Source organism: Ctenopharyngodon idella, chromosome 24, assembly GCF_019924925.1.
Source record: "Ctenopharyngodon idella isolate HZGC_01 chromosome 24, HZGC01, whole genome shotgun sequence".
Taxonomy (NCBI): Eukaryota; Metazoa; Chordata; class Actinopteri; order Cypriniformes; family Xenocyprididae; genus Ctenopharyngodon; species Ctenopharyngodon idella.
The window spans coordinates 10795103-10819122 of NC_067243.1; the positions used below are offsets into that span (position 1 = coordinate 10795103).

The window sequence follows — 24020 nt, forward strand, 5'->3', positions numbered from 1 at the left end:
ACAATCTGGACTTATAGTAAACTTCCTGTGGGAACCATCAAATACGGGTGTGTAGAGAAACAAGCAGGCAGACCAGCAGGCAAAATTCACAAATTGACATTAAAGCAGATCTCCAAACTTGATCCTAACTTCTATTATAACAAATGTGCTTCAAAAACACACAGTTACAGCAGCCAGAGAAACATTAAAGCTAAGAAGTCAAGAGTCAGGAGCCCAACTAAAGCAAGTGCTTACCTCCATAATGGTGACTTAAAACATTATTATTTTCAATAAAACAGCTAAGACTTCCTCTATTGGTAACGAACTTGCTACCATAGTTCGCTTTGGGAAACGCAACCCAGCTTGGCAGCTTCCCAACCATTATGCGCTTTACACTCCTATCCAGTAGGTGGCGTGAATGCACCATTTAAGATGGTCTGACAATCGCCATTAAACATCAGAAGAAGGAGATGAAGAGTACTTGGATCAGAGCCGTTAAATATGAGGGTGGGACCACTATTTGGGTGTGTCTCAATCAGCTCACTAGTTCAGTAGTCAGGGCACTGACCAGGGAGTCGGCCATTTTAAAGGGCTGTCTCAATCGCAAGCTGCGTCCCAATTCAGGGGCTACGCACTTCGGAGTGCATGAAAGGGGTGGGGCTTTGGTGTGGAGGGTTGCCAGGTCTGTGCAACAAAACCATCCCAAAAGTAGCGTAATCACAGCACAAGTGTAAAAGTATCCCAATTCCAGACGTGGCAATGATGATTACATGAAAACATAACCAACACCACCTGATCATCTTTTCTCTTTGCTTATCTGGGTGTTATAACTCAGTTACAGCAGCCAAACAAAAAATAATATTAATAAGTCAAGGGTCAAGAGCTCAAATGAAGCAAACCATGATCTCCATGATGGTGACTGTTGATTTTTCTTCTTTGGTGATTCTGCTTGTTAACATCAGGTGTCTTCAATAATGGTCAATCATCACTCAATTAATCACTTAAATATCTCATTAACTTTAACACTGCTTCAGTGAGTGGAATAAAAATATGGCAGGACTTTTACTTTCTGACCCCTGGACTTTCCACCTCTGCTGATTCACGAGCTCGGGAGCTAGGGAGCTGATTGAGACACACCCTTTGATCTCGCCGCCACGCTGTCACGTGGTTCGTGTAGCTTCAATAGTTCCAAACAAATCCGTGCTGTCAACCAGTTTGAATGTTTTTAAGTGGGACAGACAGCAGCAGCAGATAATGTGTAAACATTATGGGAAGCGCACTAGCCAGGTGGGATTTAAACTTTGTCGGCTGAAGACCCAAGTTTGGTTTGAAGACGAAAAACGTACCAATCACAATGTTCTCTCACCTTTCCTGATTTCTAACACACTCACAGCATTCGCGGCTGTCAGAGCAGAAGCGAACACTGATGCTCTAAGTATGTTTCCTGTCATCTCTGGGCACGTTCATATGTAAACTGCTCAAGCCTATTTTGTCCATTAGATTGAAAGATCTGAAAAAAACCCATACATTTACCCACCCATAGACCCTCCCCTCGAAGAAAACAGGACAGAAGTGGCTGAAATAGAGACGTATTAAAATACCAGGTGTAAACGTGTATGTGTTTCCCTCATCCACTTGTGATCCGATCGACCAAAACGCAACAAAAAAACGCAGAGGAGACACGGTCTTGAATCGAGTCAAGCCTGTTGCTGCTGGAGAGAACTGTTAAGGTTAAACAGTGTTAAGGTTAATACACTGAAGGACAGATTAAATACAAACCCGATTCCAAAAAAGTTGGGACACTGTACAAATTGTGAATAAAAAAAGAAATGCAATGATGTGGAAGTTTCAAATGTTAATATTTTATACAGAATACAACATAGATGACATATCAAATGTTTAAACTGAGAAAATGTATGATTTTAAGGGAAAAACAAGTTGATTTTAAATTTCATGGCATCAACACATCTCAAAAAAGTTGGGACAAGGCCATGTTTACCACTGTGTGGCATCCCCTCTTCTTTTTATAACAGTCTGCAAACGTCTGGGGACTGAGGAGACAAGTTGCTCAAGTTTAGGAATAGGAATGTTGTCCCATTCTTGTCTAATACAGGCTTCTAGTTGCTCAACTGTCTTAGGTCTTCTTTGTCGCATCTTCCTCTTTATGATGCGCCAAATGTTTTCTATGGGTGAAAGATCTGGACTGCAGGCTGGCCATTTCAGTACCCGGATCCTTCTTCTACGCAGCCATGATGTTGTAATTGATGCAGTATGTGGTCTGGCATTGTCATGTTGGAAAATGCAAGGTCTTCCCTGAAAGAGACGACGTCTGGATGGGAGCATATGTTGTTCTAGAACTTGGATATACCTTTCAGCATTGATGATGCCTTTCCAGATGTGTAAGCTGCCCATGCCACACGCACTCATGCAACCCCATACCATTAGAGATCCAGGCTTCTGAACTGAGCGCTGATAACAACTTGGGTTGTCCTTGTCCTCTTTAGTCCGGATGACATGGCGTCCCAGTTTTCTAAAAAGAACTTCAAATTTTGATTCGTCTGACCACAGAACAGTTTTCCACTTTGCCACAGTCCATTTTAAATGAGCCTTGGCCCAGAGAAAACGCCTGCGCTTCTGGATCATGTTTAGATATGGCTTCTTTTTTGACCTATAGAGTTTTAGCCGGCAACGGCGAATGGCACGGTGGATTGTGTTCACCGACAATGTTTTCTGGAAGTATTCCTGAGCCCATGTTGTGATTTCCATTACAGTAGCATTCCTCTATGTGATGCAGTGCCGTCTAAGGGCCCGAAGATCATTGGCATCCAGTATGGTTTTCCGGCCTTGACCCTTACGCACAGAGATTGTTCCAGATTCTCTGAATCTTTGGATGATATTATGCACTGTAGATCATGATAACTTCAAACTCTTTGCAATTTTTCTCTGAGAAACTCCTTTCTGATATTGCTCCACTATTTTTCGCCGCAGCATTGGGGGAATTGGTGATCCTCTGCCCATCTTGACCTCTGAGAGACACTGCCACTCTGAGAGGCTCTTTTTATACCCAATCATGTTGCCAATTGACCTAATAAGTTGCAAATTGGTCCTCCAGCTGTTCCTTATATGTACATTTAACTTTTCCGGCCTCTTATTGCTACCTGTCCCAACTTTTTTGGAATGTGTAGCTCTCTTGAAATCCAAAATGAGCCAATATTTGGCATGACATTTCAAAATGTCTCACTTTCAACATTTGATATGTTATCTATATTCTATTGTAAATAAAATATAAGTTTATGAGATTTGTAAATTATTGCATTCCTTTTTTATTCACAATTTGTACAGTGTCCCAACTTTTTTGGAATCAGGTTTGTACATGTTTCCCAAACATTTTCATGAGGTTGACATTACAGAAGTGAGAGCACACACCTACAGTTAGGTCCATAACTATTTGGACATTTGTCATGATTTCTGTTATTTTGGCTCTGTACTCCAGTACAGATTTTGAAATTACATGAGAAAAAATATATATCTATATACAAATCACTATTGTTATTCAAATTTTTATTCTTCCACACAATAACATTATGGAAGAAGCTGGTTGATTATTTTGATCATCCATGAAATTATGCAAATAAGGGATAAGATAATTTATTTTTTTATTGCATTATGATAGCTCAGCCATAAATTCTGCTTTTATGTTTCTATAATGTTCGGGATTTTTCTATGCTCTCATAGAGGTGTAAATTTAATTACATGATTTAGCATTGAGGTCATAGTTTGTGGGGATGTTTTTGTACTTAATTGCTTTATATCCAGATGTGTTTAATATTCTGGCCACCTCATGTATGTAAATAGGTGGGCAAAAAAAAAAAAAAAAAAAAACCTGAACAGAAAGTAGAGCAACATTTTCTTTAACTATTACCTCAGTATTGAATTTACACATTTCTGGCAGATTATAAACTTCATTAAAGTAGAATTCATGGCTGTTGTATTGAATTACATTAGATCGTAAAGGTGTACCAAATATAGTGGCCACTAAGTGTATGCAACCTCCTTACTGTGCTATTCTCTGGTACTTTAATGAACTGCCAACTGTGTTGATATCTTTAACAACAAATCTAATAACCGAAGATAAACGTTGCATGACAACGAACTTGTAAATGTAAAGGTAAATATAGCCCAACTGACTTCAGGTTATGGTAGCTAAAGTTAGTGAAGTGTTGATCACTTAAGCTAGCTTAGAGTCTAACTAACGTTATTATCTTCCAATAAACATTAACTAAAGCTGGTTACATAAAATGCAACTATTGACTAGAATCATGAGAGGTCAGGTAATGCGTTCAAATGCACTAATTTCATCAACTTAACAGCGAGCGAACTTCGGAATCACTGAAAATGAACGGGGTTCAGTGCTGGAACTATCAGTGTTTGGAACTATCAGCTGCTCCACGACACGCGTCACTTCCGCATTCCAAAGTTCCTATGGAACTCTGTGGGAGTGTCGCAACTCTGTTTCTCAACGGCTCTGACTTGGACGAAGAGACAAAGCCACAAATTGCATGTATATTTTTGCAATATATTTGAAGACTAAAAGCATGCAGTGCAAATGGACAGAGTCGTATGTCCTCGTTTTTGTGCTTGCACTTTCACCTCTATCTGCGTCAGATGGTAAGTTGTTTGCGTTTTAATTGTAATTACAATTTTAAAACCTAATGTGTTCTAACGAATAAATTCAAGATTAATGCAGATTATCGTGTATCATGTCCTCCCTGACCTTAACAGTGCGTTAAAAGGGCTAGTTGTATACATGAAGGTTTCCATACTAGCGTCAGAAAACTTAGTGTGGCTTTACTAGATGTCATTCCAACACTATATTGGGAAAATATCCGGAATATTAGTAATTTATTGACATTTATTTGTATTTTATTGACAAAATATTTTAGTTTTTCTATTCTTTTTTTGATTAGATCAGATGGTTCGTGTTGTATCATTTCACTTTCATTCTTTTGGGGCAATGTAAATAAAGAAAAAAAAACAATTATACAGTCAGTGTATTAATTAAATAAGACCACATATTTGTACTAAATGTGTGAAATTAATGTGGGGAATAAAAAACTCTGAACCACAAGTGAATTTACACAAAATGAGAAATGTAAAGTTTTAGGTTATGCCCCGCTTCCCTTACTCCTATCATTTTCATGGTGAATGAAAGTGAAAGTCATTGCCAAGATTCCAAGGCTTATATTTTAGATTGAAATAAATAATAACAAAGATTAAAAGTTTTATTGTATACAGTCTCATATATATACTGTGGTTACTACTACTTCATAATGAAAATAACCAACAATAATGAATTAGTTTTTTTGTTTTGTTTTTCAGGTTCTCACTCTTTGTGGTTGTTTTCAACTTACATTAAGGGAAAAACACAATTTCCTAAATTTAGTTGCACAACATTTTTGGATGACATCACAGTTGGATACTATAATTCAACAACATATATTCCAAGAGGGAATACGACGAATGAGGATGATGTGATTGATTCAGATCACATAAAGGGAATAAGTGGCTACAAGTATAACTCCTTTTTGAGAATATCTGCACTGTTAAGGCAAGACAGACAAAATGACAGTGAGTATGTGGCTCAATAATCTATTTAAAAATGCATGAAATGCATTTCATACTGTACATATTAAATTGTTTAAATTTTGCTTTTTAGGTGAAATAATCTGTGATATCAGAATTAAAAGAAAACATTTTTTAAATAGTTTTGCATAATCTTCTATTATCGTTTCTTTCTTAAAAATAACAAAAAATATTATTATGCTTGATATTTAAAAAAAAAAAAAAATCTTTTTGTCTGAATAATCAAAAGTCATGTTGTATAATCAACATGCAGATAAAACACACAAACCCTTTTGACACCTTTATGATTTTGATTTCCCTCACAGATCTTGAAGTTTATCAGACACTAGTTTTCTGTGAGCTGCTGGACCTCGACAAGCCTGGACAGATGATTATCAGAGATGCTGCCAGAGGCTCCACCACAGATGAGCTGCATTACTTTAACAACAAGTTTACTTATAAAGTGATTTTAAATATTACACAAAATAAGCTCAAACCCAAACTGGAAAAATTTAAGCAGGAAGTTGAAAATACCTTTTACTCAATTTGTATAACAACTCTCAAGAATTACCTCAAAAAGAGAGAAAATCAAATTAATAGAAAAAGTACGTACTCAAGAGCACATCTTTAATTCCCTAAATGTGTTTTATGAAAACATTTCCAGATGTTTAGAGTAAATCTTCAGTATTTAAAATAAACCTAAATGTGACCCATGTATTTATACATGTAAAATGTTCTCTGAATCATCTCTTGTTTTTTTTCTGCAGTAAAACCCCGAGTCAGACTCATTCAGAAAGCAAACTCAGATTCTGGAGGGTTTCGTGTGAGTTGTTTGGCAACAGGATTTTACCCTCGTCACATCAACCTGACCCTGTTCAGAGATGGACAGCCTGTATCTGATCATGAGATCACTGGAGGAGATCTGCTGCCCAATGGTGACGGGACGTACCAGCTGAGGAAGAGTCTGGAGATTAGTGCAGAAAAACACAAATACACCTGCTCTGCCACACACCTCAGTCTGGACAACAAACTGGACGTCACTTTGGGTAATGAGGTGTGAAAAAGTAAAATATACTACAGATGTAGATTCAAATGTGTTTGTAACCTTCTTAATTTGTTTCAGAATTTGATCCTGGTGAACCATTTAAATCAGTGATTCTCCCAGTGCTGATAGTTTTGGCTCTGATGTTGATGATTGGGACTGGAGTCGTCATATATAAATGCTGGAGGAGATGAGCAGGTGTGACAAGAACTGAAATGAATGGTGAATCATCCGGTGAGCCTATAGATGTGATGCTTAAGATAAATGTAAAATATATTTTAGTTTATATTATAAATTTCATTGCCATGAATAATTATGCAGCATTTTTTCATGTTATACAGTGCCTTCATCAAACTGTTTATTCTGCTGCTCCTAGTAAGTATTGTTTTAAATGTTATTTTTGTATATTTTTAAGCAAAAGGCAATGTCTTATAACCTAGTTTCTGTCTAAAGAGTGAAATCTTAAAGGGAACTCCTGGTGTTAAGACATGTATGGCTTAATATAACGTAAATGATGTCTCTTACTGAAATATGTAGTAGAAAACCCATGAAAGATTTACGTTATTTAAAAAATCCATTACATATTTGGACAATGGGGGGCGCCATTTTGTTTCGATGCACAGTGCGTTATATGTCGATGACATCAAATGGCTGCTCTCGGTGAGCTACTGATGCTACCCTGCTGCTATTTTCAGCTCGGAATATAATACACGATGCCACATTGCAGAGTCCTGCTCGCAGGCGGGTGCCCGACGGGTGACCCGCCAAATTTAATGTAATGGGTGGGATAATATTAACGTTTCGGGTGCAGGTGCAGGTCGGACGCACGGTAGGCACGGGTGGACTGCGGGTCCAATAGCCAAGACTATTCCAACTCCATTCGGTGCATTTGACAGCTGCTTTCAAATGGTCCAGTGCTTATTTGTGTTCACGCTCTGTCTGAAGACCGTTAAAGGCAGAGGTGGAAAGTCCAGGGGTCAGAAAGTAAAAGTCCTGCCATATTTTTATTCCACCCACTGAATCAACGTTAAAGTTAATGAGATAATTAAGTGATTAATTGAGTGATGATTGACCATTATTGAAGACACCTGATATTAAAAAGCAGAATCACCAAAGGAGAAAAATCACAATGTTTAAGTCACCATCATGGAGATCAGGGATTGCTTTAGTTGAGCTCTTGACCCCTGATTTTTTAATATATTTTGTTTGGCTGCTGTAACTGAGTTCTAACACCCAGACAAACAAAGAGAAAAGATGATCAGGTGGTGTTGGTTATGTTTCCACATAATCATTATTTGACCTGAATCAACAAACTCATTTATAGCCCAATCTCTGAGTTACATTTACATTATTGATTACAGCAGCACTGTGATTCTACAGCAGAAGATCCTGCTTTTTCAACATAGTTCAAAAGATTTCTTAAAAATTGTTTTGATTTGGAAAGAAAGTCTCTTTATTTTAGAGACCCAGACATGAAGAATCAGCCTGTGAATCTCAACAGTGGTGAGAATAATAAAGCATGTTGCAGTGCATTCTGGGTGCCACCAATCAAAATTCATCCATGGCTCCCATCATGCATTGCTACATTAATAAATTATGACCTTAATTGTCTTAGTAATTTCCTTTATTCTCACTATTTTAATTTTTGCTATTTTTATGTGACTTTTTAGTAGCTTGTTTTCTAGTGTTCAGAGTTGATCTGTTTATCAGAATATGTTGCTTGTCACCGTTGTTGAGATTCATACGCTGATTCTTGATGTCTGTGTGGGTTTTTTTTTTTTTTTCAGAACAACTTTTAAAAAAATCTCTTGGATTATATCAAAAAAGCTGGATCTTCTGCTGTAATCTATAATGAAAATCTAACAATAGTTTGGTGATTCAGGATAAATAATGATTATGTAAAAACATAACAACACCACCTGATCATCTTTTCTCTTTGTTTGTCTGGGTGTTATAACTCAGTTACAACAACCAAACCAAATGTAATATGAAAAAGTCAAGGGTCAAGAGCTCAAGTAAAGCAATCCCTGATCTCCATGATGGTGACTTAAAAATTGTGATTTTTCTTCTTTGGTGATTCTGCTTGTTAACATCAGGTGTCTTCAATAACGGTCAATCATCACTCAATTAATCACTTAATTATCTCATTAACTTTAACACTGCTTCAGTGGGTGGAATAAAAATATGGCAGGACTTTTACTTTCTGACCCCTGGACTTTCCACCTCTGGTTAAAGGCTTACAGCACGATTTGCAGCACTGAGCATTGTAGCCAATCGTGCGGCATCTGATTGAAAGCTATAGTGATTTATATTAAAGGGAGCGTGCTTTGCTCGCTTTGTGTATTTAATATAGGCTATTCACAATTTGAATAAAAGTTTTAGAATATTTTTCGTGCTGCTACAAAGAGGACCAGTGGACAGGTAAACAATGCTCAGTTTCAGAAGAGACCGCGTTTAAATGCTGAGTGAATCTGATAAAATATAAAAAATAGGCCAACTAAAACATTCTTTGTTCTATTATTTTTACTTGTTTAACGCAATGTTTAATTAAATGAAGTGACACAGAAAGCCTGATGTTGGTTTTATTGCTTGTGTTAGGCTACATGAGAAAAAGATTTTTGTCTACCTCATGTAGGAGATTTAATGCGGGTGCGGGTTGGGTTGCGGTTTTTATGTCAAACGGGTCGGGTCGGGTGCGGGCTAAAATTATTGTTTTTGACGGATATCGGGTCGGGTGTGCTGTTAATAACTGCGGGTGCGGGTTTATCAAACAGGACCCGTGCAGGCCTCTGCCACATTGTGCGGCTTTTGGTTGTCATTTTCAGTCGATGAGCCACAAGAGAAGTGATGTAAGTCTTTACTGCTTTACTAGCGATAAGAGGAGAAAAGAATGGGAAGTTGTGAAGAATGTGGATAAAACTTCCTAAAGATCCGTGTCTTTGTTCTCTCCATTTTAGCCCTAATGACTTTGAGGCTTTTAGTAAACCACAGCTGAAAGAGATTACATTTGCCGATGGATATAGTGCATGCTTTAACCAAATGCCTGTCGTGGAGACTGACGAAGGTAAGCCTATAACACATCTCGATTGAGACAGACTGCCTCAAGGCTCATGTGTGCTGATGCACGAGATATCTGTGATCGCCAGAGGTGGACAATCCAGGGGTCAGAATGTAAAAGTCCTGCCATATTTTTATTCCACCCACTGAAGATGTGTTAAAATTAATGAGATAATTAAGTCATTAATTAATTGAGTGATGATTGACCATTATTGAAGACACCTGATGTTAACGAGCAGAATCACCAAAGGACAAAATCACAATTTTTAAGTCACCATCATGGAGATCAGGGTTTGCTTTAGTTGAGCTCTTGACCCTTGACTTTTTAATATTAGATTTTGTTTGGCTGTTGCAACTGAGTTATAACAAACAAAGAGAAAAGATGATCAGGTGGTGTTGGTTATGTTTTCACAATCATTATTTGACCTGAATCAACAAACTATTACTAGATTTACATTATTGATTACAGCCAAAGATCCAGCTCCAAAAAAAAAAAAAACCCACACAGACATCAAGAATCAGCGTATGAATCTCAACAACGGTGACAAGCAACATATTCTGATAAACAGATCAACTCTGAACACTAGAAAACAAGAAAATCACATAAAAATAGCAAAAATTAAAATAGTGAGAATAAAGGAAATTAATAAAACAATTAAGCTCATAATTTATTCATGCAGCAATGCATGATGGGAGCCATGGATGAATTTTGATTGGTGGCACCCAGAATGCACTGCAACATGCTTTATTATTCTCACCACTGTTGAGATTCACAGGCTGATTCTTCATGTCTGGGTCTCTAAAATAAAGAGACTTTCTTTCCAAATCAGAACAATTTTTAAGAAATCTTTTGAACTATATTGAAAAAAGCAGGATCTTCTGCTGTAGAATCACAGTGCTGCTGTAATCAATAATGTAAATGTAACTCAGAGATTGGGCTATAAATGAGTTTGTTGATTCAGGTCAAATAATGATTATGTGGAAACATAACCAACACCACCTGATCATCTTTTCTCTTTGTTTGTCTGGGTGTTAGAACTCAGTTACAGCAGCCAAACAAAATATAATATTAAAAAGTTAGGGGTCAAAAGCTCAACTAAAGCAATCCCTGATCTCCATGATGGTGACTTAAAAATTGTGATTTTTCTCCTTTGGTGATTCTGCTTGTTAACATCAGGTGTCTTCAATAATGGTCAAATCATCACTCAAATAATCACTTAATTATCTCATTAACTTTAACGCTGCTTCAGTGGGTGGAATAAAAATATGGCAGGACTTTTACTTTCTGACCCCTGGACTTTCCACCTCTGGTTACTAGATTACTGTTGCACCAAAACATACAGATGAAAAAGTATCAAAGTCATCAGGGCTAAAGTGGAGAGAACAAAGACATGGATCTTATGGAAGTTTTATTCGTCCACATTCTTCACAACTTCCCATTCTTTTCTCCTCTTATCACTAGTAAAGCAGTAAAGACTTACATCACTTCTCTTGTGGCTCATCGACTGAAAATTACAACCAAAAGCTGCACAATGTGGCATTGTATATTATATTCTGAGTTGAAAATAGAAGAAGGGTAGTGTCAGTAGCTCAGCGAGAGCAGCCATTTGACGTTATTGACGTAGAACGCACTGTGCACCTAAACAAAATGGCGCCCCCATTGTCCAAATATGTAATAGATTTTTTAAATAACGAATCTTTCATGGGTTTTCTACTACATATTTCAGTAAGACACATCATTTATGTTATATTAAGCAAAACAAGTCTTAATACCAGGGGTTCCCTTTAAAGGAACACTCCACTTTTTTTGAAAATAGGCTCATTTTCCAACTCCCCTAGAATTAAACAGTTGAGTTTTACCATTTTCGAATCCATTCAGCCAATCTCCGGGTCTGGCGGTACCACTTTTAGCATAGCTTAGCATAGTTCATTGAATCTGATTAGACCATTAGCATCTCGCTCAAAAAAGACCAAAGAGTTTCAGTATTTTTCCTATTGTTGGAAAATGAGCCTATTTTCAAAAAAAGTGGAGTGTTCCTTTAAGTAATATTGTTTACCAACTCATAAGTAAATGAGAAAACTGATGAATCTTAATTATTGCATTTGTATATTTAAATTCTTTAAAATCTAAAAAAGTGTGTATATAATTTTTTTTTCAGAATCTGAAGAAAACATGTAAACAACTTAAATGAAAGTAATGTGTTCAGACTGTCATTAATGTTAGGCTGTACGGCAGTCGAGACGTGTTAAAGACGATGCACACAAGAAGACAGAAGACTCGTCTGGAGTTATATATCATCAATACATGACGCGTTCAGTGATGTGAGCTGCATTTACATGCCGGATAGAAATGGTGGCTAGCAAGAAAAAACAATCTAGCGTTAATTTTGTCTTTTCTTGAAGAGACAATGAAACAAACGAAGATATGTGTGTGCAGCAAGTGGTGGTTTGTTGTTGTGTCATTAATTGCATCATCAGGTGCACTCCTATTGGTCAAAAATTCTAACACTGACAGAATTTTGTTGGAGGTAAAATTTGATCACAATGGTCATTAATTGGCTGTTGGTAAACATGTGGCGATCAGTCTTCAGATTTAGGCCCTGGACAAAAGGAATCTTTTATGATTCTTAAAATTTGTTTCAAACGGCTAAATCGTGGCCAAAATTGTACAGTGTTAACCCAGCTTTAATACATATGTACCACATCTGGTCTGTGTTTTGTGTTAGTTTTGCACTGTTCTCCGTTCAGTTTTCTTGTTCATGCTCGTATGTTGCAATGGTTTTTGATTTTCCCTCATGTGTCTCACCTGTGTCTTAATTACCTTGTTTAGTCCCAGTGTGTCCCAGTGTATCCCCCTGTTTTTGATTCAGTCTTTGTCTGATCTTGTGTGTGTAACAGTGGTCATTCTGTGTATCATAGTTTTATTTCACGTTACCCTGCAAAGTGTTATTTTGTGCTTGATTTAATTGGAAAGAACTGCTTGCAATTAGATCCAGCTCTTTTATTTTCATCCTTGCTGCAACCGCTGCTGACAATGTTTATTTTATTTTATTTTTTACAATAATCATTAAAACATTTTATGAGTTGAAAAATAAATAACTGCATTTGTAATATCTGAATATTTGCTTCACTACTACGATGCACCGTTGAACAAATCAACTAGCTCCACTCCAAATTTTTATGCCCTTCACTCGCTAACTTCCCTCTGTCTGCTTATGTTGCACTAGTGCCCACTACTGGCGGAACTTGTGCAAAAGGTTTAAATGAAATGCACTAAGCCCTTGATCACTTGGAATTCACTATGGAGATGATATTATTTAAACCCTTTTTTTACTTATGAATTTATTTTATGCACCATTCTATATGCTTATAAGTTGTTGGAGAAAATATATAAAATCCTATAGGTATATGAGCTCCTGGAAAAATAAAATTACACAAATGTAAAATATCAGTAGTATAGGGATGCACCGATACCATTTTTTAAGGACCGAGTACGAGTACCGATACTTTTTTCTAGTACTCAACGATACCGATACCGATGCCTATACATTTATTAATTTCTCTCTCTCTTTTTTTTTTTTTGGTGATGTTGCAGTTTTCGAAGTACAACACAGTGAGACTAATGAATGTAGGACAGCTTCTTTATTATTACTCTAATGAAAAAAGTAATAATTTTTATGTGCTTGTCACAAACTTAAAGAACAAAAATTTCAGTGTCCAATAACCTTTTAAGGGCATAATTACCAATATAATTGTTGTTATATAAAAATAAATTTACAAACAAATTACAAACAATACAACAAATACTATAGAGATACAAATTAAATAAGCTTGTTTTTCAGATACAGTAGGTTTATTTACCATGTATACATTTATTTAACATCTTTTGTTTTATTAACATTAATGACAAATATAGGCTACGGTCCCTTTAAAACCGAATCCATAGACACCGACACATATCCTTGTTTTCACCCAGATGTTTACGTCCACTTAAGCCATAACCGACTGTATTTACGTGAGATAATCCACACGATGTGAGATAATCCACACGATCCTTAATAAGGAACGGGCTCCCCTGAAAACGTGATTTGTGAAATTTTGGGGGGTCTCAAAAAATATTGACAACGTGTTATTTTGACGTGCAATTTCAGTTTTGTGTAATGTGATCATCGTGGATTATTATCAAACTGCAAAAATACCATTCATTCATGCATGACGGCGTTTTAAACCTAATTCACTTAAATAAAGAAACTATACATGCTGTTCTTGTCATGAGCATCAAGGTGTGGGGGCGCTGCGGTGCAAATTCCACTCATGTTTAGTTCATGTTAACTCGAACAGCAAAGGAAGCTGACCCCAGGCCTGTGTTAAGGTGAGGCATGTTATTCGCAATTATGTGTTGTGGCTGGGTTGTTATAGGTCTGCGTGACTCTCGATGTATTAGACCTAATTTAACGGAGGTATTTTGGTATTCTTACCCTGACGAGTAACTTTAACCGTTGTTCTTGTGAACTCAAAGACAGCCTGATGCTTTGTTTATAGGCTATTTGTGGGTGGCTGTTTGTTGTTTCACCTATCAATTCATGTCGATAATGTATAATAGGGTAAATCCTGTATAGTGATTTATCCTATATAGTGCTTGCATAAAGCAAGAAGTGTACACAGTCGTAGCTGTTACAGGTGCTGGTCATATAATTAGAATATCATCAAAAAGTTGATTTATTTCACTAATTCCATTCAAAAAGTGAAACTTGTATATTATATTCATTCATTACACACAGACTGGTATATTTCAAATGTTTATTTCTTTTAATTTTGATGATTATAACTGACAACTAAGGAAAATCCCAAATTCAGTATCTCAGAAAATTAGAATATTACTTAAGACCAATACAAAGAAAGGATTTTTAGAAATCTTGGCCAAGTGAAAAGTATGAACATGAAAAGTATGAGCATGTACAGCACTCAATACTTAGTTGGGGCTCCTTTTGCCTGAATTACTGCAGCAATGCGATGTGGCATGGAGTCGATCAGTCTGTGGCCCTGCTCAGGTGTTATAAGAGCCCAGGTTGCTCTGATAGTGGCCTTCAGCTCTTCTGCATTGTTGGGTCTGGCATATCGCATCTTCTTCTTCACAATACCCCACAGATTTTCTATGGGGTTAAGGTCAGGCGAGTTTGCTGGCCAATTAAGAACAGGGATACCATGGTCCTTAAACCAGGTACTAGTAGCTTTGGTACTGTGTGCAGGTGCCAAGTCCTGTTGGAAAATGAAATCTGCATCTCCATAAAGTTGGTCAGCAGCAGGAAGCATGAAGTGCTCTAAAACTTCCTGGTATACGGCTGCGTTGACCTTGGACCTCAGAAAACACAGTGGACCAACACCAGCAGATGACATGGCACCCCAAACCATCACTGACTGTGGAAATTTTACACTGGACCTCAAGCAGGACCGTGGATTGTGTGCCTCTCCTCTCTTCCTCCAGACTCTGGGACCCTGATTTCCAAAGGAAATGCAAAATTTACTTTCATCAGAGAACATAACTTTGGACCACTCAGCAGCAGTCCAGTCCTTTTTGTCTTTAGCCCAGGCAAGACGCTTCTGACGCTGTCTGTTGTTCAAGAGTGGCTTGACACAAGGAATGCGACAGCTGAAACCCATGTCTTGCATACGTCTGTGCGTAGTGGTTCTTGAAGCACTGACTCCAGCTGCAGTCCACTCTTTGTGAATCTCCCCCAAATTTTTGAATGGGTTTTGTTTCACAATCCTCTCCAGGGTGCGGTTATCCCTATTGCTTGTACACTTTTTTCTACCACATCTTTTCCTTCCCTTCGCCTCTCTATTAATGTGCTTGGACACAGAGCTCTGTGAACAGCCAGCCTCTTTTGCAATGACCTTTTGTGTCTTGCCCTCCTTGTGCAAGGTGTCAGTGGTCGTCTTTTGGACAACTGTCAAGTCAGCAGTCTTCCCCATGATTGTGTAGCCTACAGAACTAGACTGAGAGACCATTTAAAGGCCTTTGCAGGTGTTTTGAGTTAATTAGCTGATTAGAGTGTGGCACCAGGTGTCTTCAATATTGAACCTTTTCACAATATTCTAATTTTCTGAGATACTGAATTTGGGATTTTCCTTAGTTGTCAGTTATAATCATCAAAATTAAAAGAAATAAACATTTGAAATATATCAGTCTGTGTGTAATGAATGAATAGAATATACAAGTTTCACTTTTTGAATGGAATTAGTGAAATCAACTTTTTGATGATATTCTAATTATATGACCAGCACCAGGGGCGCAACTGTACATTTGCTGAGGGGTATGCAAGATCATGGTTGGCGCCCCCCCAGCCTACATTGTGTTTTGTCTACTTGTGACTTTAATGAATATGACATTGAGCAATTGATATGATCAGTTAATCCAGAAAATGCAAAGGATTCACATTTCCTCACATTTTTCAATATTCTTGCCACTCTATATTCCCTAACCCTCACACACAGAAAACTTCCTGCATTTTACTGTCGATTTAACACGTTAATTAGATTAATTAATTACGATTAAAAACAAAAAAACTTTAAATTTTTTAATGCACTTGCCCCGCCCCAAACCTATGTAGGTCATCTGATGAGGAATATAATGCAGGGCAACAGCTCACTATGCGATGGATAGAGCTTACAGAATGCAGTTAGAATGGCCATAAAACTCAAGATACCGGAGCAAAAATGCCCCTTATTGAGTATTTGTCTCATATTTATCATATGAGTTAAGCAGTATCACAAAAGTAACGGATTTCTATATAACACGAGTGCTGTTTTTGTCCCAAATAAAATGAGTGCAACATGCAATACTTATTTTATACGTAAGTTCAAAATAAGTTTATATTGTGTTATTTTAGACAAAATATTGTCTGGTTTGTTCAGTTTTGCCAATGAAACTATAAAGACAAAGCAGAACTGTTCGTCTCCACGCAACACACAGCAGTGTTTCATTTCTGAATCTGCGTTTTGAACATAACAAAAGTGATTCAGCGGACCATTCATAAAAGACTTGAAGCGGCGCTACACACAGACCGACCGGTGTAAGACATCAAAGACTTACAGTGATATAGGTTACGCTTAACAATTTCTTGTTATCCACATGGACATCGATGTCCTCATTTTAAGACACTGTTTTTCATTTTCATTTTCTTTTTTGCGTTTTCTGTTTTCTGTTCTGCGCCCCAGAAACGCTTCCCTCCTCTGTCCATTTTGGACATGTGACTGTCCGTAACAGAGCAATGGCTCTTGTCGAAATGGTGAGCAGTTGATATCACTTGAATTTAAAATGCTAAACAAACATTATTTTTCAACAAACATCATTTTTAAATTTATTTTAAACGTTTTATTCAAAAAGATTTTCAAAGACGTTTTGGCACGTGCAGGTGCGGCGCCCCTATGCACTGCATATACTGCATACCCCATTTTTGCGCCACTGACCAGCACCTGTATATATTGTGACGGAACGGCTGCCTCTCCCTTATTATCTGCGCCATCCCGTCCTTTAGATTGCCGCCCTTCACCAGGTTCCCGACTGGAGTGGGTGTGAGAGAGAGGAAGGGCGCTGAAACAACCAGGTCTGGCGGCGTGTGATAATGAAGCCTCATCACCGCCAGTGTTAAATGCTGAGCGCGCCTGCTGAGCGCGCCTCTCCTCGAGAAACTGGTCTGGCCTGACGCCACACCCACTGTCGTTTGCTCCTCCAGCCACAATATATATATATATATATATATATATATATATATAAATGAGATATATATCTCATTTATATTATATAAAATAGGCATTTTATATATATATATATATATATATATATATATATGAATATTTGTATAGATATGTGTATATGCGTGAAAGAATAGAAAGAGCGAAAACAAGGAAGAAACTGACTGCATAACAGCAAAAGTGGGTGGCGATATGCACACAGGTTGTAACACGCCAAAAAAGTAAAAAAGAAGAAGAGACGCAGTCACACTTGTTGGTACCTGTGCAGGCACATTTCTGCAAGATGAAGACTAAAAGCATGCAGTGCAAATGGACAGAATTGTATGTCCTCGTATTTGTACTTTCACTTTCACCTCTATCTGCGTCAGATGGTAAGTTTTTTTGCGTTTTTAAATGTAATTACAATTTTTTCAACGAATAAATTCAAGATTAATGCAGATTATCGCGTATCATGTCCTCCCTGACCAGTGCGTTAAGCGGCTAGTTGTATACATGAAGGTTTCCATACTAGCATCACAAAACTTAGTGTGGCCTATTTAGTATTCTTATTTCAGTGTTGTTATTTAAGCAGACAGTTTGGCTCGTAAATTCATAACACCATTAACAGCAAGCCAAAGAGGACAAGGTTTCAACTGAACTATGCTTATGCATTTATTCACTTACATTATGTTCTTGCTTTATGCAACTAATGCACGTTTTCCCTCGTGTGATTGCCAGCCTCTGCTTGTCCGCAACATACCGAAGCGTCTTGTGAGTGTACACTGTACAGTTTTCGTTTATAATTTTGGCTTAGCCTATAGTTTTGAGGGACATGTTGTAGGCTATTTAATTTAGCCTATTTTTCTCTGTGATATTTAGCCTATTATTCTTTGTGACATTTTTTCTCTGACATTTTTAGGGTGTTGACAGCATCATAGACAAATAACAAATTTGTATAGGCCTATGCAACATTTTATATTTGTTATCCTCAATCACTCTTTCTTTAGAGGAAGTTTAAACGCGAGATTCTGGAAACGATCTTTAGCGGGACCCGTCGGGTCGGGAAGAGAATCACTATATGCGGATAGTGGGTGAACACAGAGTGAATTTTAGGCGGGAGCGGGTGCGTGCGGAATAGAACCACGAAAAAAACAGTCCCGCGCAGACCTCTATTACAGTGTGCCCCACCTACATTTCACTTCCATATACAATGTATTAATGAAACAAGACCATATTTGTACTAAATGTGTGAAATGAATGTGGGGTTGGGAGTGAGACTCTGAACCACAAGTGGATTTACACAAGTCAAGAAGTATTAGGTTGTGCCCCGAATGAAAGTTAAAGTCATTGCCAAGATTCCAAGGTTTATATTTTAAATTAAAAATAAATACAGGATAAAGATGAAAAAAAAAAAAAAAAAAAATGTATACAGTCTCATATATACTATAGTTACTACTTATTCATAATAAAAAGAATCAACAATAATCAATTTGTTTTTCAGGTTCTCACTCTTTGTGGTTTCTTTCAACTTACCTTCAGGGAAAAACACAATTTCCTGAATTTAGTTGCACAACATCTTTGGATGACATCACAGTTGCATACTATAATTCAACAACATATTTTGCAAGAGGGAATACGACAAATGAAGAGGATGTGTTGAATTCAGATCACATAAAGGGTATAAGTGGCTACATGTATAACTCCTTTTTGAGAAGATCAAAACTGTTAGGGAAAGGCAGACAAAATGACAGTAAGTATGTGGCTCAATGACATCTATAAATCTATTTAAAAATGCATAAAATGCAATTCATACGGTACATAATCAACTGCTTAAATACATCTTTATAATGAGCAAATTTTTACTGTTTGATTTTAAATCGATTTTGCTCTTTAGGTGAAAAAATTAGTAAAATAAGAATTAAAAGAAAACCTTTTTAAAATAGTTTGGCATAATCTATTATTGTTTCTTTCTTAAAAAAATAAAAATATTAGTATGCTTATAAAAAAAAAAAAAAAAGTCTGAAAAGTTATGTGATATAATCAATATGATTTTGATTTCCCTCACAGATCTTGAAGTTTATCAGACACTGGTTTCCTGTGAGCTGCTGGACCTTAACAAGCCTGGACAGATGATTATCAGAGATGCTGCTAGAGGCTCCACCACAGATGAGCTGCATTACTTTAACAACACGTTTACTTATAAAGTGATTTTAAATATTACACAAGATGAGCTCAAACCCAAACTGGAAGAATTTAAGAAGGAAGTTGAAAATACCTTTTACCCAGTTTGTATAACAACTCTCAAGAATTACCTCAAAAAGAGAGAAGATCAAATTAATAGAAAAAGTACGTACTCAAGGGCACCTCTTCATTCCCTAAATGTGTTTTATGAAAATATTTCCAGATGTTTAGAGTAAATCTTCAGGATTTAAAATAAACCTAAATGTGACCCATATATTTATACATGTAAAAAGTTCTCTGAATTGTTTTCATGTGTTTTTTTTTTCAACAGTAAAACCCCAAGTCAGACTCATTCAGAAAGCAAACTCAGATTCTGGAGGGTTTCGTGTGAGTTGTTTGGCAACAGGATTTTACCCTCGTCACATCAACCTGACCCTGTTCAGAGATGGACAGCCTGTATCTGATCAGGAGATCACTGGAGGAGATCTGCTGCCCAATGGTGACGGGACGTACCAGATGAGGAAGAGTCTGGAGATCAGTGCAGACAAACACAATTACACCTGCTCTGCCACACACATCAGTCTGGACAACAAACTAGACCCCACTTTGGGTAATGAGGTGTGAAAAAGTAAAATACTACAGATGTAGATTCAAATGTGTTTGTAACCTTTTTAATTTGTTTCAGAATTTGATCGTGGTGTACCATTTAAATCAGTGATTCTCCCAGTGCTGATAGTTTTGGCTCTGATGTTGATGATTGGGACTGGAGCCGTCATATATAAATGCTGGAGGAGACGAGCAGGTAGGACAAGAACTGAAATGAATGGTGAATCATCCGGTGAGCCTATAGATGTGATGCTTAAGATAAATGTAAAATATATTTTAGTTTATATTTTATATTTCATTGCCATGAATAATTATGCAGCATTTTTTCATGTTATACAGTGCCTTCATCAAACTGTGTTTATTCTGCTGCTCCTAGTAAGTATTGTTTTAAATGTTATTTTTGTATATTTTTAAGCAAAAGGCAATGTCTTATAACCTAGTTTCTGTCTAAAGAGTGAAATCTTAAAGGGAACCCCTGGTGTTAAGACATGTATGGCTTAATATAACATAAATGATGTCTCTTACTGAAATATGTAGTAGAAAACCCATGAAAGATTTACGTTATTTAAAAAATCCATGACATATTTGGACAATGGGGGGCGCCATTTTGTTTAGGTGCACAGTGCGTTCTACGTCGATGACGTCAAATGGTTGCACTTGCTGAGCTACTGACGCTACCCTGCTGCTATTTTTACCCCAACACAACTCGGAATATAATACACGATGCCACGATTTCATTCATAGGACAAAATATAGAACCTTCATTGTTGATAAATGAGGGTCCTGCGTCTTTGTTCTCTCCACTTTAGCCCTGATGACTTTGAGGCTTTTAGTAGACCACAGCTACTGAAAGAGCTTATATTTGCAGATGGATATAGTGTATGCTTTAACCAAATGCCTGTCGTGGGCAGCCTATAACACATCTCGATTGAGACAGACTGCCTCTAGGCTCGTGTGAGCTGATGCACGAGATATCTGTGATCGCATAAACATCTCAGCATGTTTAACTGTGTGTATGCATTCAGGTGATCAGATGATTTTTACACGTCAATCATACATCAGTAGTTCAAATAGCCACAGAGACATTGCACGGCTTCGATGTTTTCATCCTCACTGATTTTGTGCTCAGGCTCAATTTGAAAAGGCTGATCGGGAAACACAAATTAATTACGTAATATTTCCCTACATTCTCTTTAGAGTAGTCGAACAATCCAAAGAAAACATCTTTAAAACAGAAAGAAAAGTCACTTATAAAATATGATTGGATAAACATTAACACATCTGACCAAAATTTCTCTGTGTGGGTACATTGCCAAAACAAGTGAATGAAATCTTCCTCAGCAGAGTGACAATTCACGTCAATATCTGACTTATATTTCTTAAGAAAGGCTTTGGTTGGGTAACATTTGTGAATTAATTTAAATGTTATTTCTTTTACTTTATTAGTAAGCAGATACTTATGCGACAAGGACCACACTAGGAATAGCATTGAAAACAATAGCGTATTCACTAGTAGTTATAGGATTTTTATATTTCTGTAAAAAATCTGAATAGTTATAAAGTCTGCCCTGTGAATTAAAAAGCTGTCCAACTAACAGAAATTCATTTTTGAACCAGTTTTCAAAGAAAAGTGATTTATTTTTGTAGAGAATATCCTTATTGTTCCATAAGTAATATCTGTGCGGAGAGAAGTTGTGTTTGTATATCAGGGACCAAGCCAAGAGCATCTGCTTATGGAAATTAGAAAGTTTGACAGGGATCTTTGTAATATTATAGTTACAAAGTAGGAGAAAATTCAGGCCATCAACTTTAGAGAAAATATAGTTAGGGATAGTATTCCAAAGTGAGGAGGGATTATTAAGGAAATTTTTAAGCCAATTAATCTTAAAAGTGTTTAAAGTACAAATCCGATTCCAAAAAAGTTGGGCCACTGTACAAATTGTGAATAAAAAAGGAATGCAATAATTTACAAATCTCATAAACTTATATTTTATTCACAATAGAATATAGATAACATATCAAATGTTGAAAGTGAGACATTTTGAAATGTCATGCCAAATATTGGCTCATTTTGGATTTCATGAGAGCTACACATTGCAAAAAAGTTGGGACAGGTAGCAATAAGAGGCCGGAAAAGTTAAATGTACATATAAGGAACAGCTGGAGGACCAATTTGCAACTTATTAGGTCAATTGGCAACATGATTGGGTATAAAAAGAGCCTCTGAGAGTGGCAGTGTCTCTCAGAAGTCAAGTTGTGCAGAGGATCACCAATTCCCCCAATGCTGCGGCGAAAAATAGTGGAGCAATATCAAAAAGGAGTTTCTCAGAGAAAAATTGCAAAGAGTTTGAAGTTATCATCATCTACAGTGCATAATATCATCCAAAGATTCAGAGAATCTGGAACAATCTCTGAGCGTAAGGGTCAAGGCCGGAAAACCATACTGGATGCCCGTGATCTTCGGGCCCTTAGACGGCACTGCATCACATAGAGGAATGCTACTGTAATGGAAATCACAACATGGGCTCAGGAATACTTCCAGAAAACACTGTTGGTGAACACAATCCACCGTGCCATTCGCCGTTGCCGGCTAAAACTCTATAGGTCAAAAAAGAAGCCATATCTAAACATGATCCAGAAGCGCAGGCGTTTTCTCTGGGCCAAGGCTCATTTAAAATGGACTGTGGCAAAGTGGAAAACTGTTCTGTGGTCAGACGAATCAAAATTTGAAGTTCTTTTTGGAAAACTGGGACGCCACGTCATCTGGACTAAAGAGGACAAGGACAACCCAAGTTGTTATCAGCGCTCAGTTCAGAAGCCTGCATCTCTGATGGTATGGGGTTGCATGAGTGCGTGTGGCATGGGCAGCTTACACATCTGGAAAGGCACCATCAATGCTGAAAGGTATATCCAAGTTCTAGAACAACATATGCTCCCATCCAGACGTTGTCTCTTTCAGGGAAGACCTTGCATTTTCCAACATGACAATGCCAGACCACATACTGCATCAATTACAACATCATGGCTGCGTAGAAGAAGGATCCGGGTACTGAAATGGCCAGCCTGCAGTCCAGATCTTTCACCCATAGAAAACATTTGGCGCATCATAAAGAGGAAGATGCGACAAAGAAGACCTAAGACAGTTGAGCAACTAGAAGCCTGTATTAGACAAGAATGGGACAACATTCCTATTCCTAAACTTGAGCAACTTGTCTCCTCAGTCCCCAGACGTTTGCAGACTGTTATAAAAAGAAGAGGGGATGCCACACAGTGATAAACATGGCCTTGTCCCAACTTTTTTGAGATGTGTTGATGCCATGAAATTTAAAATCAACTTGTTTTTCCCTTAAAATCATACATTTTCTCAGTTTAAACATTTGATATGTCATCTATGTTGTATTCTGTATAAAATATTAACATTTGAAACTTCCACATCATTGCATTTCTTTTTTTATTCACAATTTGTACAGTGTCCCAACTTTTTTGGAATCGGGTTTGTATATAATGTCCTGATGGCTTTACAAAATGAATCTCCAAACCCAAATTTGGTAAGAGCTTGAAATATGAAGTTGTGCTCGAGTGAATCAAAGGCTTTGTAGAAGTCTAAGAAAAACATGTCATTAAGGATGAGATCTTCGTAATCTAAGATATCTAGGACTAATCTTCATCGATTCATCGATAATACAGTTAAGGACGTCTTTAATTCTTTTTGCTAAAATCAGGGCTAGAATTTTGTAATCATTATTTAAGAGGGTAATTGGTCTCCAATTTTCTAGAGATTCTTTATCTTTATTGGGTT

General features: G+C 37.1%; 1 protein-coding gene across 43 annotated transcripts in view; it reads left to right on the plus strand.

Moving 5' to 3' along the window:
* LOC127507786 (major histocompatibility complex class I-related gene protein-like) overlaps window positions 1-24020 on the plus strand; it is a 60891-nt gene that overhangs the window by 24066 nt on the left and 12805 nt on the right. For 2 of the 43 annotated variants that reach the window (XM_051885104.1, XM_051885103.1), the window contains exons 1-7: window positions 17633-17826; window positions 18173-18205; window positions 18936-19184; window positions 19502-19780; window positions 19947-20225; window positions 20301-20453; window positions 20561-20596. The exons of 1 other annotated variant lie outside the window; for it this stretch is intronic. In XM_051885104.1, coding sequence (XP_051741064.1) covers window positions 17739-17826; window positions 18173-18205; window positions 18936-19184; window positions 19502-19780; window positions 19947-20225; window positions 20301-20453; window positions 20561-20596 — 1117 coding nt within the window. In that variant the 5' untranslated portion in view covers window positions 17633-17738. 40 more of the 43 variants (XR_007928438.1, XR_007928433.1, XR_007928436.1 and 37 more) reach the window with 35 other exon arrangements.